Raw genomic sequence first — 16,253 nt, 5'->3', positions numbered from 1 at the left:
GCCAGTGTCCCTGCTGTTCCTGCTGTTCCTGCTGTGCCAGTGTCCCTGCTGTTCCTGGTGTGCCAGTGTCCCTGCTGTTCCTGCTGTGCCAGTGTCCCTGCTGTTCCTGGTGTGCCAGTGTCCCTGCTGTCCCTGCTGTGCCAGTGTCCCTGCTGTCCCTGCTGTGCCAGTGTCCCTGCTGTGCCAGTGTCCCTGCTGTCCCTGCTGTGCCAGTGTCCCTGCTGTTCCTGCTGTGCCAGTGTCCCTGCTGTGCCAGCGTCCCTGCTGTCCCTGCTGTGCCAGTGTCCCTGCTGTGCCAGTGTCCCTGCTGTTCCTGCTGTGCCAGTGTCCCTGCTGTGCCAGTGTCCCTGCTGTTCCTGCTGTGCCAGTGTCCCTGCTGTGCCAGTGGCCCTGCTGTCCCTGCTGTGCCAGTGTCCCTGCTGTTCCTGCTGTTCCTGCTGTGCCAGTGTCCCTGCTGTTCCTGGTGTGCCAGTGTCCCTGCTGTTCCTGCTGTGCCAGTGTCCCTGCTGTTCCTGGTGTGCCAGTGTCCCTGCTGTCCCTGCTGTGCCAGTGTCCCTGCTGTCCCTGCTGTGCCAGTGTCCCTGCTGTGCCAGTGTCCCTGCTGTCCCTGCTGTGCCAGTGTCCCTGCTGTTCCTGCTGTGCCAGTGTCCCTGCTGTGCCAGTGTCCCTGCTGTTCCTGCTGTGCCAGTGTCCCTGCTGTGCCAGTGTCCCTGCTGTCCCTGCTGTGCCAGTGTCCCTGCTGTGCCAGTGTCCCTGCTGTTCCTGCTGTGCCAGTGTCCCTGCTGTCCCTGCTGTGCCAGTGTCCCTGCTGTCCCTGCTGTGCCAGTGTCCCTGCTGTGCCAGTGTCCCTGCTGTTCCTGCTGTGCCAGTGGCCCTGCTGTTCCTGCTGTTCCTGCTGTGCCAGTGTCCCTGCTGTTCCTGCTGTGCCAGTGGCCCTGCTGTTCCTGCTGTTCCTGCTGTGCCAGTGGCCCTGCTGTTCCTGCTGTGCCAGTGTCCCTGCTGTCCCTGCTGTGCCAGTGTCCCTGCTGTTCCTGCTGGCCCTGCTGCTGGTGTGGTGGCACCATGGGCAGCACCTTGTGGTGGTTTCACAGCGTGCCTGCCCTGCTCGTTCTCAGCAGGACATCCAGGGGCAGGAAGCAGGGATGTGTCAGATGTAGGGAGCAGCAGAAGGCCCCTGTGTGGTGGTGACCAGCTCCTCTTCCCATCCCTGCCTGGCTCTCAGTGCTGATGGCACGTGGCTGAGAAATGAGCCCTCCAAGCTCTGGTGGGGAGATGCTGTTGCTCCCTGGTGGCATCTCTGTTTGAATAAACAATTGCTCCCAGACCTGTGGCGTGGTTTCCAGCGCTGGGGAGAGATTTCTTGCTGGGTTTGTAAAAATGATCTAAATGGATGCGACACTGTGGCCATAAAACATCTGTAACATTACACATTTAGTTATGTTACTAGAGACTTGAGTTCATTTTGATGGGCAGTATTTTATCTGCTACTTTTCCCCTTCTGAAAGCAAAGCTTTCTGTAGAGGAGGATTTATAGAAATATATTTCTAGTACAAAAAAAGTCATGCACATTAAGATGTTGGAGTAAAGGAGAAATAATGTCTTTTTTTGGAGACCTTGGCTGATTTATCTCTTGCTTGGTAGTTTGATATGGCCTTCCTAGCTAGGAACAATATTTTTTTATTCTTTCTTTAATAACAATAATGTCAGTAACAATGTCTTGTGCTATTCCAGCATCTTCAAATCAGACTTTCAGCGGGTTAGGCATTTAATGAGTGAAACCTCACAGGCTCCATTGAGCTGTGGGGATATATTTCTGTTCTTTTTGTGGAAATCAAGGCACATAGCACTCGATTGTGCAACGCACTCGACCTAATGAGGCTTCCCCAAATGCTGTGAGTTCAAATGTGTGCTTAGATGCTGAGCCCTGCAGTCTCCAGCTGAGCTTCTCCCAAGACTCTTTGATAGTCAGTGCTGTGCAGGCTGAAATGACTTGCCCTGTGGTCACTGAGTGAGTAAACATCACACAGGGAGACAAGCTCTTGGAGCTGTGAGATGCTGCCTTCCTTTGGAAAAAGGATGGATGTTTTCTCTTGCCTTGCTTCCCCTCTTGGTTTGTGGTGCAGCTCCTCAAGGGCCCTTTTATTCCCAGTCAAGGGTTATTTGATGTGCTTTGGAGTGACAAGGATGTTGGTTTAATAAAGGCTGGTGGGCTCCCTCCCTGGCTAGGGGAGCATCTCCCCTTGGTGAGCTGGAGGTGGGAGTGCTGCAATTCCTGTAATTCACCAGCCCATTTGTGTGTGAGGGGGAAAGGATAAAAGCTAACACAGCATTTCATAAAGCTGTGCAAGTATTTCAGCAGCAGTAATAGGCGAATCTGGGCATTTTGCAAGATTTTAGTGGTCTCGCCTCAGAGGGAAAGCTCAGCCTTGTGCAGAGCCTTGCAGCTCCTTGGGCTTGGCTCAGCAGCTGAACTCAAACCTGCTCATCAGTAACTGATTGCCATGTGCAGCTAGAGTATGTAGATGAAATTAATCAAGGCTAAGGGTTAAAGTTTCCATTTGTTCTTTTCAGAGAAATCATCTGGAGTGTGTTGGGAAGGAGGTAAATTGCTTCACACATTTCTTATTCCTTCCTGTGAATTTTTCTTGTTTTAGCGGATTATCTAGAATCTTAACAGAGAGCTCCCATCACTGATTTTAGAGGGTTATCATGAAAAATTAGTTGATACTAACTTAGAAGCATTTAAATTATGTCATGCTCTCTGCACTGTAGAGGCAATAAATTTCTTTGGACTGGCCTCAGTGTTTGGAGCTGGAAGAATTTACAAAACTCTGGCAGAATCCTTTTCCTCTCCACTTCAGGCTGGGTTCTAGTTGGGTTTTGTTGAACACTGGGTTACAGGGCTTGGCCTGAGCTTCCCAGGAGCCTTTTGTCCCTGACCCTGGGGCAGGCTGGGGCTGTCAGCCTGTCTGTCCTGGCCCAGCTTCCTGCTCCTCTGCACAGCAGAGTGCCTCTCACTGCTGTCCTGCACACCCTCCTGGGCTGGGAGAGCCGGGACAGCCTGGGGCCTTCTCCTTCCATTGATCCAGCTGGAAAAATCAGGGCTTGGGCTGTGCTTTGGGAAGGTGAGGAGTTGGTTCCCCACTTCAGTCCATCCCGCTTCCCCTTAGAGCTGTGCTGCAGATCGACCTTGAACGTGCCCTTGGAGACATTGTCCTCCAGCAGGACATTCAGCTGTGGCAGCCAAAGGTGTTCTGGGTGTATTTTGGCCGTGGCACAGGACATTTCCTTTAGGAAGGTGGTGTAACAGGTGAGGAACTGGTGCAGTGGGAATGGTCAGTTAACCTGTGCTCCCACTGAGTGCTGCTGGCAGGGCTTCCAGAGGAGGTCCCTGGGCAGAATGCCATCTCCCCTTCCTTCCCCTCCCTCTCTGCCTGCACAAGGTGAAGTTTTGCCAGTAGCCTGTAGATTGAGGACCAGAGGCTTAATTGCTTCCCACTGGGGCCTTTGTCCCTCATTACTTGAGCATTGCAGAAATCCCCCTCCCAGTCACATTGGGCAGTGCTCTCTATTTGTGGCCTCGAGATGTATTAATTTAAAAATAATTATCTTCGTTTAAAGTTATTAATGCAGTTTTTAAGCACTGCTGAACAGTAATCAGGCAGGCAGGTTGGATGAGTTGTCTGCACTCAGTGAATATTTAGAGTTACCTTCCTACCATGCCATGCAGGAGGAGCTGAAGCAACCAGGGGGATTTAAATAGGTTTGCTTTGCTCCCTGCTCTTGCCTGTGCTTCTGTAACCTGTAAAAGAGTTAACTGGAGCACAGGAGGTGGGAGCAGCCCTCAGGGGTGTGATATAACTGGTTATAGCAAGGCTGTGGGGCCAGGAGCTATTCCTGGGCTCTGGAGGGGGGAGCCCTGGCTCTGGTGAATTTTACTGTATCTTTTGATATGAAGCTTGCAGGCAGATTTTGCTCAGAAGACCTGCTGAGCTCTCACAGCTGGGGCTGATTTCAGGCTTGGATCTCCCATGCAGGGAGCTCTGTGTGGTGGTGGTGCAGGTGAAGGTGTGCTGTGCCTGGGGGGTGTATGGGACACCAAGGCTGGACAGCAAACCCTTCCTGTGGGAACAGCCCCTTCCTGGGGCTGCTGTGCTGTGGCACAGGCTGCCATCACCTGACTGTACCTGCAGGAGGCTGAGTGAGGGGCTGGGACTTAACCCTGGGAGTTCAGCCCAGTAGCAGCTGGGAAGATGGACCAGGAAGGGCTTTGCTTGGCCCCTGGCCAGGTTCGCTCGTGAAACTCCAAGGATGGCTTTGGCAATTGCTGCCAGTTCAATCTGTCTTGGAAAAATCACTTTGTGTGTTCTGCCTCCTGCTGATACCACAGCCACCAGGGAGGGAAATGCACCAAAACCCTCCCAGCAGGAACAGCAGAGCCCAAGGCAGCCAAACTCCAGGAATACGGCAGGGACCAGGTTTGGGCTGTGAATGAGTTGGGAGAACACAACCCATGTGTGCTTTCCCAGAAATCAGAGGAGCTGATTTACCCCCTGGGAATGTGTTTGGATTAAAGGGCTCTTTCATTCCCTCGTCCCTTCCATAGCCTGAGCAGCTCTCACAGGATGACAGGAGCTTACACGGGGTCAGGCACAAGGTATTTGCTCTGTTTAAGTCTTGCTGAAATCCTATTTTGAATCCTTGAGCGTGCTGGATGTGGCACCTAAAGCCAGCTGCCTCTGAGGGATTGCTCTCCCTGCTCCAGTGCAGCACAGAGCCCAGCTCAGCTCCTCCATCTCTGTGCAGCAGCACCTGGAGCAGGATGGTTCTGGCTGTTCCCTGTGAGCACACACAGCTTGGCAGCTTTCACTAAACGCTGCCTTTCTCCTCCTGTCTTTGCATCACATTTCAGTTGAGTTTTTAATAGCTTTTTGGAACTTCCTAGGGGGATCCCAGAGGCAAAAAACTAAAAAAAAAAACCTGGAGTATTCTTATGGTGTGTGTGCTGCCAAAGAAGCCTGGCAGTTCTGTTAACAAGATCACTTCCCCTGTTACATGAATTATTGTTGTTTTTAATTAGAAGTAATGCTGTAGTTTGAATGTACAGCACAATGGGGTATAAAATGCAGTTCAGCACAGATACCAAAGCTGGTTTTTCCAATTATAAACCTATTTAGAAGGTGGATACGCTAGAAATGATGGAATGCCAAACTGCAGATGAGGTGAACAGGCTGGGATACACGTGCACCCCTGCCCAGGCTGTTGGAGGAGAGAGAGGAGAGTGCACTGGAAAACAGTTACATATGCATAATTAGCTTAATCTGAAATTAATGCTAATTTCAGCAATTTGTGATGCAGATTCACTATTAGTACTCTAGTCCACTTCCACTACACCGAGAAGTTGAGGATGCAAAGCCTCAAAGTGGTGAATTCCACACTGGAGTGGGCCAGAACTGGGTTCAGCGCAGGTTCCCAGGGTGTTCCTCAAGCCCCATGTGCTGGGTGTGTGTCTCTGTGTCCTGCTTTGGGATTTTACATGGATTTTACTTCCCAGCATGGCCTGCCAGTGGCACACTGGGGCTCCAGTCTGTGCCAGCTGGGTGTCAGCACTCATCCTTTCCACCCTCAGCATCCTGAGCCAGGAGCTCTGCACTAAAACTGGAGGCAGGGGACAGCTGAAAGGCTGTGTAAAGAATGGTTGGGAAATGGTACTGAAAGCCTTTGCCCTGAAGTTAAATGTGTAACTTCTTCTTTGTTGGATGTACACAGGGCCTTGACTCATCTAGAAGGAATGGTGGATACTTACTGCTTGAGATTTTGAAATTCTGGGAATCCTGAAAAATATTTCATGAGCTTAAAATCCTCTTCTTTCATTTTTACTAGTCAGGATAATAAGAGAGTTTTGGTGGGGAAGGAAGAACCACAGAAGGTGATGAGCAGCGTTACTGTGTGAGTGTGAGGGACGTTCAGGGGTTTGGAGCTGGAGCCCCCAGCTCTGTAAAACCTCATTTATTCATTTCATTGGCCAGGCTGGGTTTAGCTCACGTTTGTATCGACACGTTTGAGTGGGACCAGACTTTTGTTCCCAGAGGCTGCATCTTCAGCCTGTTGTTTGGAGGAGATTTACCTGATACGGCCCAAACTGATCTAATTACAGCCACAACCTTGCACCAAAAGGCATAAACTGAGCAGACTCGCCTGGCTAAAGCAGGGAAGGTTTCCTTCCTGCTCCTGCACCTCCTGAAGTGTTTGCTCAGTTTCAGAGCACAAAGGCGATTATATTTTTCAAAAGCCAAGCCAGTAAAGAGAATGTAACCTTGAATGCCTCCTGGCAGGAGGAGTCACATGTGTTTTGATTAACTCAGCACCAGCACCGTACACAAACAGAGCAGTTCTGTGATGCTCACAATTAAAGGGGCTCACACCAGTTCAGCTCTGCCTCTCCTCGAGTCCTTCTGCAGCGAGAGAGAGACACCTTCAGTACACAGACCCTGCAAACCCTCTGGGAGCCACGGTGTGCAGAGCCTGCAGCAGCCAGGGTGGATATATTACACTGCACATGAAATCCAAAGACATGGAGCTGCAAGTATTGTGGTTTCAGAGTGACCCAGACCTCTTGGGGTTGTTAATAAAACATGGGCTTGTGATTGATTCACACAAATTGCTTCCTATTAGCCAAAGCCCACTGTTGCAGCCAGGAGAGGGCAGGTGGGGCTGCTGGCACAGGGTCCAAACCCACCAGGGCTCCCGTGACACCATTGCTCTGGGGTGTCCCTGTTGTGAGCAACCTCCAGAAAGCAGATTGTGAATTTCCTCACAGGAGAAGGCAGAGATCCTCAGTGACTTTGACTGGAGGAATTCAGAGTGGCAGGGTGTGCCCAGGTGTGCAGGCCGTGTGTCCAGTGCCCTGCTCTGCTCCTAGAGCCACCTGCTCTGCATTTTCCCTGGGGAAGCCTGGCCCTGTCCCATCTGTGTGGCTGCTGAGCGAGGATGTGCAGTTGGAGCAGGGCTCAGGGGCTGTTTCCAGCTGCTCCCAGTGCCACACAGGTCCTGATGCTGCACAGTGGTGGCTGCCAGGTGTGGGGAGCAGCTCACCTGGCCAAGGGGCAGGGAGGGAAAGGGCCAGGGCAGCTCCTGTGCAGGGGCTGTGAGCCCCAGAGATGATAACACTAGAAACGAGCCTGGCTGGCCAGTGTGGCTCTGTGCTGAGGGCTGTCCCTTCACCTGAGGGGGAGCAGCCTGCTCCTGCTCCCACCTGCTGCTCCTGCTCCCACCTGCTGCTCCTGGTCCCTGCTGCTCCTGCTCCCACCTGCCCATGGTCCCACCTGCCCATGGTCCCACCTGCCCGTGTCCCACCTGCTCCATATCCCTATGCCCATGGTCCCACCTGCCTGTGTCCCATGTCCCACCTCCCCACCTGCCCATGCCCCACCTGCTCCAATGTCCCTCCAGGTCCCACCTGCTGCCCATGTCCCACCTGCCCGTGTCCCTGTGTCCGTCTCCCTCCTGCCCATGTCCCTGTGTCCATGTCCCACCTGCCCGTGTCCCTTCATGTCCCTGTGTCCATGTCCCACCTGCTCCATGTCCCTGTGTCCATGTCCCACCTGCCCATGTCCCTCCAGCTCCCACCTGCTCCATGTCCCTGTGTCCATGTCCCACCTGCCCGTTTCCCACCTGCCCGTGTTCCACCTGCCTGTGTCCCTGTGTCCATGTCCCTGTGTCCGTGTCCCTGTATCCGTGTCCCTGGTGTCCATGTCCCTGTGTCCGTGTCCCTGTGTCCATGTCCCTGTGTCCATGTCCCTGTGTCCGTGTCCCACCTGCTCCATGTCCCTGTGTCCGTGTCCCTGTGTCCCTGTCCCTGTGTCCGTGTCCCTGGTGTCCATGTCCCTGTGTCCGTGTCCCACCTGCCCGTGTCCCTGTGTCCGTGTCCCTGGTGTCCATGTCCCTGTGTCCATGTCCCTGGTGTCCATGTCCCTGGTGTCCATGTCCCTGTGTCCGTGTCCCACCTGCCCGTGTCCCTGTGTCCGTGTCCCTGGTGTCCGTGTCCCTGGTGTCCATGTCCCTGGTGTCCATGTCCCTGGTGTCCATGTCCCTGTGTCCGTGTCCCTGTGTCCGTGTCCCTGTGTCCGTGTCCCTGTGTCCGTGTCCCACCTGCCCGTGTCCCTGTGTCCGTGTCCCACCTGTCCATGTCCCTGTGTCCGTGTCCCACCTGCCCGTGTCCCTGTGTCCGTGTCCCACCTGCCCATGTCCCTGTGTCCATGTCCCACCTGCTCCATGTCCCTGTGCCCGTGTCCCACCTGCCCGTGTCCCTGTGTCCGTGTCCCTGTGTCCCACCTGCTCCATGTCCCTGTGTCCGTGTCCCTGTGTCCGTGTCCCTGGTGTCCATGTCCCTGTGTCCGTGTCCCACCTGCCCGTGTCCCTGTTGTCCATGTCCCTGGTGTCCATGTCCCTGGTGTCCATGTCCCTGTGTCCGTGTCCCTGTGTCCGTGTCCCACCTGACCATGTCCCTGTGTCCATGTCCCTGGTGTCCATGTCCCTGTGCCCGTGTCCCACCTGCTCCATGTCCCTGTGTCCGTGTCCCACCTGCTCCATGTCCCTGGTGTCCATGTCCCTGTGCCCGTGTCCCACCTGCCCGTGTCCCACCTCCCCCCTGCCCGGGCTCCTTACCTGGGCCAGGTGAGGCCGTGCTGCCTCGTGCCACAGGTGGAAGGGAGGCAGCAGACCCTGCTGTCGAGGCACATCAGGGTGTGCATTTTCTGTTCTGGCGCTGGGGGGAAGGTGGGAACAAAGCAATTGAAGAGTCTCTTCAGGGAAATGTGGATTGTAAAAGCAGACTTAATTTTGTGCTTCGCTTTGGTACCAAAGAGCTGATTTCTGAAACCATTTCCCAGCTCGCAACGCATCTCTAGGCATTAAAATGTTGTGAATTTGCTTGTCATTACCAATATTTTCTTTGACTGAAGCTATTGAAACAAAGTGGTCTTTTTTTTTTTCCTATAACCTTCAATCTTTGAAAAGCAGTAGCTCTCTTTTTCTTTCTTTCTTGGTCAAATATAAAAATGATAATAATTTCAAATACTGCTTTAGAATAATTGCTTTCCTCCCTCTTTTGTATGACAACAGACGCTTGGCCTGATCTTAAATCAGATGCTGGCAGGCAGAGGGCTCTTGACAGCCCTGCAAAATCCTTTAGTTACAAGTCGGCTTTAGCCAGTTCTTTATTTGTAAATGACAATTTTCTACAGAAAAATATATGCTTGGGCTTCAATTTTGGAGCCCTAGATTGCAGCCAGGAAAAAAATAATTGAATTTTTACACTTTTTTTTTTTCCTCCTCTCTTTTTCTTCCTAACTTTAAAAAAAAAAACAAAACAAACAGAAAAAGTGAGGCTGTGTGTAAGGTGTGACTGGGACTGATCTGACCTGGGGATGTGATTCCATGGGCCTGGGCTGGGGGCACAGACAGGTTCCTGGCAGGGCTGGTCTGCCCCAGGGATGGTGATTCCATGGGCACAGGCGGTGGTGGCTGGAGGATGCTGCCTTGGCAGCTCTGGCTGTCTTTCATCATTTGATTACTTTAAAAGTAACTGTGCAAGTTCCTGTTAAACTGACCCGTGGAAACTTAATAACACATCACTTGGATTTGATGCAATTGTCTCTCCCTGCCAAGGAGCATTCAGCCTGTCTGTAGGAAAAGGAGGGGCAAAGGCACCTCTGCTTTGAGACAGTGGCTATGAAGATAACAATGCTTGGGCTCCTTTTTCACTTTTATTTGCATTGAGAAGTACAATAAAAATCATTTATTAAAAAAAAATATCCAGGGGCTAGAGTTGTTATTGAGAGCCTTTACTCAGCCATCTCTCAAATAAAAACAAAACAAGACAGAGAAAGAAGTATCTAATCAAATCGAATTGAAATTGCTTTTGTAAAGAAGTATTCTCATTATCTGGGTTAGGGATGGGATCTGAAGAATATTTCTTTTTTCCACATATTGTTTGAAATAATCTGGTTAAACCATATGCTTGTCTTGTAATTTCTTACAGATGGTCACAAGAACAAAGAAAATATTTGTAGGTGGATTATCGGCTAATACAGTAGTGGAAGACGTGAAGCAATACTTTGAACAGTTTGGCAAGGTAAGTTCTGCCCAAATGAGCACTACATAGTTGTTCTTTCTTCCCTTTCTTTTTGAAGTGTGTTTTGAAAAACAAAAGTGCATTGAGGACTGAGCTCAAAGGAGGGCCAAGTTTTTGCCTTTGCGTGTCATTTCTTGAAGCCTCTGGGATTCCTTTTCTGTTTGTTGCTTGTGTGTGTACAACATTCCCAACACTGTTTACTTCCACTGAAGAAAAAAGCATCACTGGGAGGTGAACCTGTGCCTGTTCAGGAAGAATCTGACCCTTAGCTGAATGATTACACAGTTGTCTTCTCCATAAAATCAGCGTTCTGTTAGCCCCGATTCCAGTGGCAAAAAGGGCAGAGAGACGTATTGGAGAGCTCATTAATTTGTGAAAATGCCTGGAGGAACCACGTGAAAAGCAAGAGCAATGTGGAAGTCACTAGAATATCCACTTAATTTCTTACTAGAAAATCCTTCTGCAAGTATGTGTAGAATGCTGGCATCATTGAAAAATAAAAACAACCAAAAAAAAACCCCACAGCAAAAGAACCCCTGACCAAAACCCCAAACCAAACAAGTTTATGCAGAGAAGGAGATGTGAACCTTGCCAGAATAGTCTTTGCTGTGATGTAAGAGCTCCATCCCCACTGTGCAGGCTTTGGCTGGTGCTTGGTGGCACTGACTTCCATGGAGCTCCCTGGGTCCCCGTGGCCTCTGGACCATTGTTCAGGAGTGCCACGGGTGACAAACTGAGAGCAGTGTGTGGCACCACCCTCTGCCTGCCCCACTGCCAGGGGGCTCCATGGGTTCCAGCTCCAGGGATTCCAGCCCAGTTCCTGTCCTTTGGAGTGCAGCAATTGGTGCTTTAGATGCAAGATTGCGTGAGGACACAGCAGGGTATCCCAGAGCAAAGCAGCTCCCGTTCCTTGCAGTTGGTTTATGTTTCCTTTGTCTGCCCTGAAAAGCCTGAGCCAGGCAGGATTTCGTTGAGGGCTGAGGAGGCGAGTTTATAAATGGTTCCTGTGCTGGATTGATAGTTGTTTTGCAAACCAGTCATTTTATTTTCAATAATAATCTTCGATTCCGGCAGGATGTTTACAGCCTGCTGAGCCTTTTATTAAAGGATTACATGAGCTTTTGGATGTTTCTTCTGTAGTTACTTCTAATTGCAGAACTCCACTAACCTGTATTTTTCAAGTTAATAATAGTTTCAATATAAGTGCTTTGCATATTGTCTGGATGTTGTCTTAATATAGTCTTTTTAATTTCACCATCTGGTAGTTTCATGCTTGCAGTTTTACAGTCCCTGAGAATGCAGCAGCCAGGCTGTGTCTGGGGACTCGGGACACTTTGGTTCTGCTTTCATGCTCTGCCATTCTTGAGACAGCTTAGCAGAGGTTTGCCTTCCCAAAGGCAGCACTTTGGAAAAATCAAGTGGTTTTTTCCTTAAGTGTCTTAATTTTGCAGGGTAAAAAATTTAAGGAGGTGAAAATTGCCCCCAAGTTTGGGTCAAGGTAGGAGCCTATTGGCAGGTCAGCACAGCTGGGGTTGTCCTGCTGAGGCTGAGCTCCTGCAGGAGCCAGGCTGGCAGGGCTTGGGCCCTGTCACTGCAGGTGACCTGGGTCACAGTCCCCTGCTCCAGCTTGTTCAGAGTGTGTGAAGCTGGTGCTGCTTGGAGCAGAGGCTGCTTGGCTGTGTGACCATGACCTGACCTTGCTGCAGGTGTGGGGTTCTCCCCACAGCACTGCTCCTTATCAGCTGGGACTGTTTGGTTTCAGGGTGTTTTGGGGTGATTCTCCTCAGGCTCTGGTTGTCAGGATGTGGTCAATGACCCGTAGAAATGGGGAGTTTGGTTCAGCTGAATTAGAAGACTTGTTAACCTGCTGTGGACAGTGGGGTGCTGTGTTCAGACACAGGACCCAGGGCTGGTGCTGCAGGACCAGTCAGTCCTTGTGCTTCCCGGCCCCTCCAGGATTTCCTTGCTGGGGTGCAGCCCTGTGAGGCAGGGCCTGTGCTCAGCACACAGCCTGGCTCTCCATCAGTCATCCACATCCACTGGCCAGCTCTGCCTTTGCTCAGAGCTTCCTTAAAATAAGGCAAATTGCATCAGACAATTAAAGTGTGAGGAGCCGCCCGTGTTTGATAAAAGCATCTCAGATGATTTGCTCTTTGAAATGCTGAGCTGATTTATCAGCCTGGAAGAAATTGCAGTTCCTGCAGTCCTGTCTGTACTCGCTGTGCAGAGCAGCTCTGCAGCCAGGGGAGGTGGTTTGGGGACTGGAGGTGGCTCTCAGCACACAGGATGTGGGGACAGCAGCCACCACCAGCTCTGGGGCCAGGTGGGCTCATTTGTGGAACTGGAGTTGGCAGGAAGGAGTAAAGTGTTGAATTTGAAACTGCAGCTTTTTGAAAAGTCAGTGCGAGAACCTTTGTCTCCAAGAAAAGGAAAAGCTGTAGTAAACCCACTGTAAATAGTGACAGTAATAATATAATATTTAATTAGTAAACCCACCAGTGAAAGTGCCTGACGATAGAGCACCAAAGTGTGTGGCAGTGACAATTCCTGAAACTTGGCTTGTAAGATTGCTCACAGTGATGGTCCTGGCCCTGGGGGCTGCAGCAGTGCCCAGGGCAGGCAGGGCTCAGGTGTGCCCAGGTGCTGCTCCCTGCACAGGGCTCCTGCAGAGCAGCCCAGCCTTGCTTGTGCAATTCCACTTCACATGGCCAACTGTGTAATTAGTTTGGAAGACTTATGCCTAGTCATTGGTTTATCCTAATCGGCTTTGGCTTTTCCCAACAACAAAGTGAGCTTATTTTCCTAAGCTGAAACAACTCTGCTCCCTTTGTTCCTCTCTTTTATTGTCTCATTCCTTTCATTCTGTTTTACTGCCAAAGTTTTGTTTCATTAGGCCTACAAGTCATTTCCAATCCAGTGGGCTGCTACAATAAGGCCTTTATAACTCAGCTGCCCTGGTTCCCATGTCCCTTCTGGTCCAGAGCCAGGACTTGTGTTTGACATGGGATTTTAACCCTTTGGTGCCCCTTGGTGGGGCTGAGCCCGGCTCAGGGATCCCAGTGATTGCGTGCGGGCGTTAATTGATGGGGTAATGGGCTCCAGGTAACGTGTTCAGGCCCAATTATGGGGACAGAGCTCTCAGTGAGAACCTTCTTACTGTGGTGAGTGGTGGTGGGAACAGTGCTGGGAATGAAAAGGCCACTGTGTCCTTCCAGCAGGGTGGGAACAGTTCTGCTGAAGGTATGTTCCAGTTGTCCTCAGCTATTCGATCAGCCCATGTTGGACTGTTCTTGTAGAAAAATCACGTTTTCTTGTGTAGGAGAGAGCACAAATTTAAGTTTATCCTTTTTGGAACCAGATTGGTGATGTTTGAAGGAGATGTGGGGAGTAGTTTTGTGGACAAACAATACTTTTCCATATTGCTGTTTCAGACTGCTGGAGGAGCAGTCAGTGCTGGTGGTGGGGCCCCAGATGTTTTACTTTCAATCTGAGAGCATTGGCTCTTCAATTTCCCTTTCACAGTAATCCTAAAGTGACTTTCAGGGAAAGGGAGCTCTGTTTTTTATTTCAAATTTCCAGATGAAATTGGACCAACCAGCATGCATGAATTTTGTTTTCTGCCCTGGCTTGCTACAAGGTCCCTCAGACCTGTTGTAGCCATGTTTCACCTTCACTTGGAATATGTTGTTTCCTCAGGAATGGCTTTTAAGATTTGGAAATTTTGAGACAAGACAGGATTTCTGAATTACCTCTGTGGATTTGAATGTTTTGTACAGTCACTTGTCATTTCCTGTGAGACACAGAACAGACCAGTGGAAGAATAATAATAATAATAATATCTGAATTCTGATTTTTTTTTTTCTGTTGAGCTTTTGGAAACGTGTAGTTTTCTCATCTCTTCCCTCTGTAGCCTGCCTCAGTGTCTAGTGTCAGCTAAGAGAGAGGAGGTGGCTCCTCACACCTGTCCTGCCCCAGGCACACCTCCAGGTGCTGCCTCACCAGGAGCTAAGGCTGTGAACACCAAAATGTCAGAATGAGAATTTCCTCCTTTGGTTGTACCGTGCCCTGCATTACAACGTGGACCCTGGTGCAAATAGCAACCGGTTTAACCTTTGGGAAAAGAACCTTTGTAGTGAAGTGCCTGTGCTTTCAGTGCCAGTGTGTCAGGAGGGAAGGAGGTGGGATCCACACTGAGGATTTCAGCCTAATCTCGTGGTTTACATAAATCACTCTGTGCTCTCCTCCCTGACAGCTGTGAAAATATAAATCAGGAAAAGAGGGGAGGAGACTCCTCCTTGTTTGGCCAGGCTGTCTGGGTGTGAATGAGTTAATGCACTGCCCTGCTATTAAGCACTCCAGTGGTTTACTTTTCCCTGAGACCTCGAGTAGGGCCTCTGAAGATGTTTTTACAATAAAGTTGTTAGCATGAGAAAAGGTGGTTTTCTCACCATGGGTTCATTTTGGGGGGATTTGGAAGTCTGTGTGGAGCTGGGGCTAAGGCCAGAGTCAGGAGGTGCAAGGAATTGTGCTGGTATGAAAGTGAGAGCTTAGTTAATTTAGCCTTGGCAGAGAGTTGGAATTGTATTGTCACCTCAGTTGGACATTGATATGTAGATTTAACGGTCAATAGGAGACATGGATGGGCTGTCCTTAAAGCATTTGCTTTGCAGAAAAGTCATTTTTCAGTTTGACAGATTGCAAGCCTTTCACATTTTTCAGCACTGTATTTCCCAGTTCAGTACTTGGGAATTGATTATGTTTTATGAAATGAAGGGATAAATTTGGACTCTTATTTACATTGAAGTCTGTAATAGCTGGAGTTCCCTAAACATTTGTAATGTGCAGTAAAACAGAGAATGTGGTGGCTTTTTTTACTGCCCTCAGTGTTCCCTTCCAGAGTCACTCCAGCTCTAGGCCTGCTGTGGGACAGCTCAGAGCTCATCCTGTTCTTGTTCCTGAGTTATCTGCAGGCACCTTGGCACAAGTTGCTTAATTTGGATCCCTCATCTCCTTAAACCAGAGCCAGCAATAAACAAACACGTCATTGTCTGCAGCTCCTGATGGCTTTGGGACAAGGAAAAGCAGAGGTTTTGGGGGCTGTTCTATGGCAGGAGCAGCAGCTGCCTCCTCCACACCTCTGCCCTGTGCTTGTGCTTTAAAATTCCCCTGCTTCCACACGTCCCTATTTCCATGTTGTGTCCATGATGTGCCACAGTATAATGAATGTTCCTTTAAATTTTAGCTTTGGCGTGTGATGAGGGATCTGGGATATAGGGGTCCCTCATGGCCTAAAGCACTTCTTATTATTTCTTCTCCCTCCCACACGTGCTTTTCTTTTTTTTTTTTTTTTTAAACAAACTGAGAAACTTGATCGTTGCTGAAAAAGCAGCCCCTGTTTTGTTTCCATCCTGCCAGTGAGAAGCTGTACACAGGAAGTCAGTTTGGAGGTGGTCTGGAATAAGCCACATGCTTTGTGGAAGTGCTTTTGTTATAAATTAGATGTTGGTTTCTACCTGGGTTTTATGAAAAGAGGAAATGTTAAGGCAGGATTTATGGGCACGAGGGCAGTATCAGAGCCCAGCAGAAGTTTGAAGTTCAGTTTTATTTCCTTTCCTCCTCTGGTTGATGAAGTGCTGAGGAGGCTTCGTGCTGTAGCACCACAGCCTGTGGGAGATGAGTGAAATCAATCATTATTCAGGGGCTGTGTTTGGGGAGAGAAAAGTTACGTGAAAATACTCAGGTTTCCTCCTCCAACTTCTGTGTGAATTTTTTTTTTCTGTGTCCTTGTCAGTTTTACAACTGAGCCAAACCCATGGAAATTATCTATATCCTTTCTGAGACCCCAAGGAAGTCAATTTTGTTTTTCACCCCTGCTTTTATTCCGTACAAATGCCATAGGCTGTATAAAATCCCTACCAAATTGAGTTAATCCTATTTGGTTTTTATCCCTGGAGCATTCCTGGGTTCAGCCCCAGTCAGGGGGGCTGCAGATGTAGGAGTTCCCTGTAGGAGATGATTTGGGTTTGCTGGGGTGGCATCTCTGAGCCCTGTTTGGGCCCATGGGCCTGGCTGGAGCTCTGCCCCAGCAAGCTGGGCTGAAGGCAGGAGATGGTGGTGT

At 50.0% G+C, this 16,253-nt stretch overlaps 1 protein-coding gene across 5 annotated transcripts in view; it reads left to right on the top strand.

Annotated features, from left to right (window-relative positions):
• Positions 1–16,253, top strand: part of MSI2 (musashi RNA binding protein 2) — a 198,570-nt gene that overhangs the window by 63,333 nt on the left and 118,984 nt on the right. For all 5 annotated transcript variants that reach the window (XM_066563230.1, XM_066563228.1, XM_066563229.1 and 2 more), the window contains exon 6: positions 10,043–10,135. In XM_066563230.1, the coding sequence (XP_066419327.1) occupies positions 10,043–10,135 (93 nt within the window). The remainder of the gene's footprint in view (positions 1–10,042; positions 10,136–16,253) is intronic.

This window comes from Molothrus aeneus, chromosome 20 (genome assembly GCF_037042795.1).
Source record: "Molothrus aeneus isolate 106 chromosome 20, BPBGC_Maene_1.0, whole genome shotgun sequence".
NCBI classification, from domain to species: domain Eukaryota; kingdom Metazoa; phylum Chordata; class Aves; order Passeriformes; family Icteridae; genus Molothrus; species Molothrus aeneus.
Note: the sequence above shows the minus strand (reverse complement) of the source record. Positions and strands in the feature narration are given on the sequence as shown.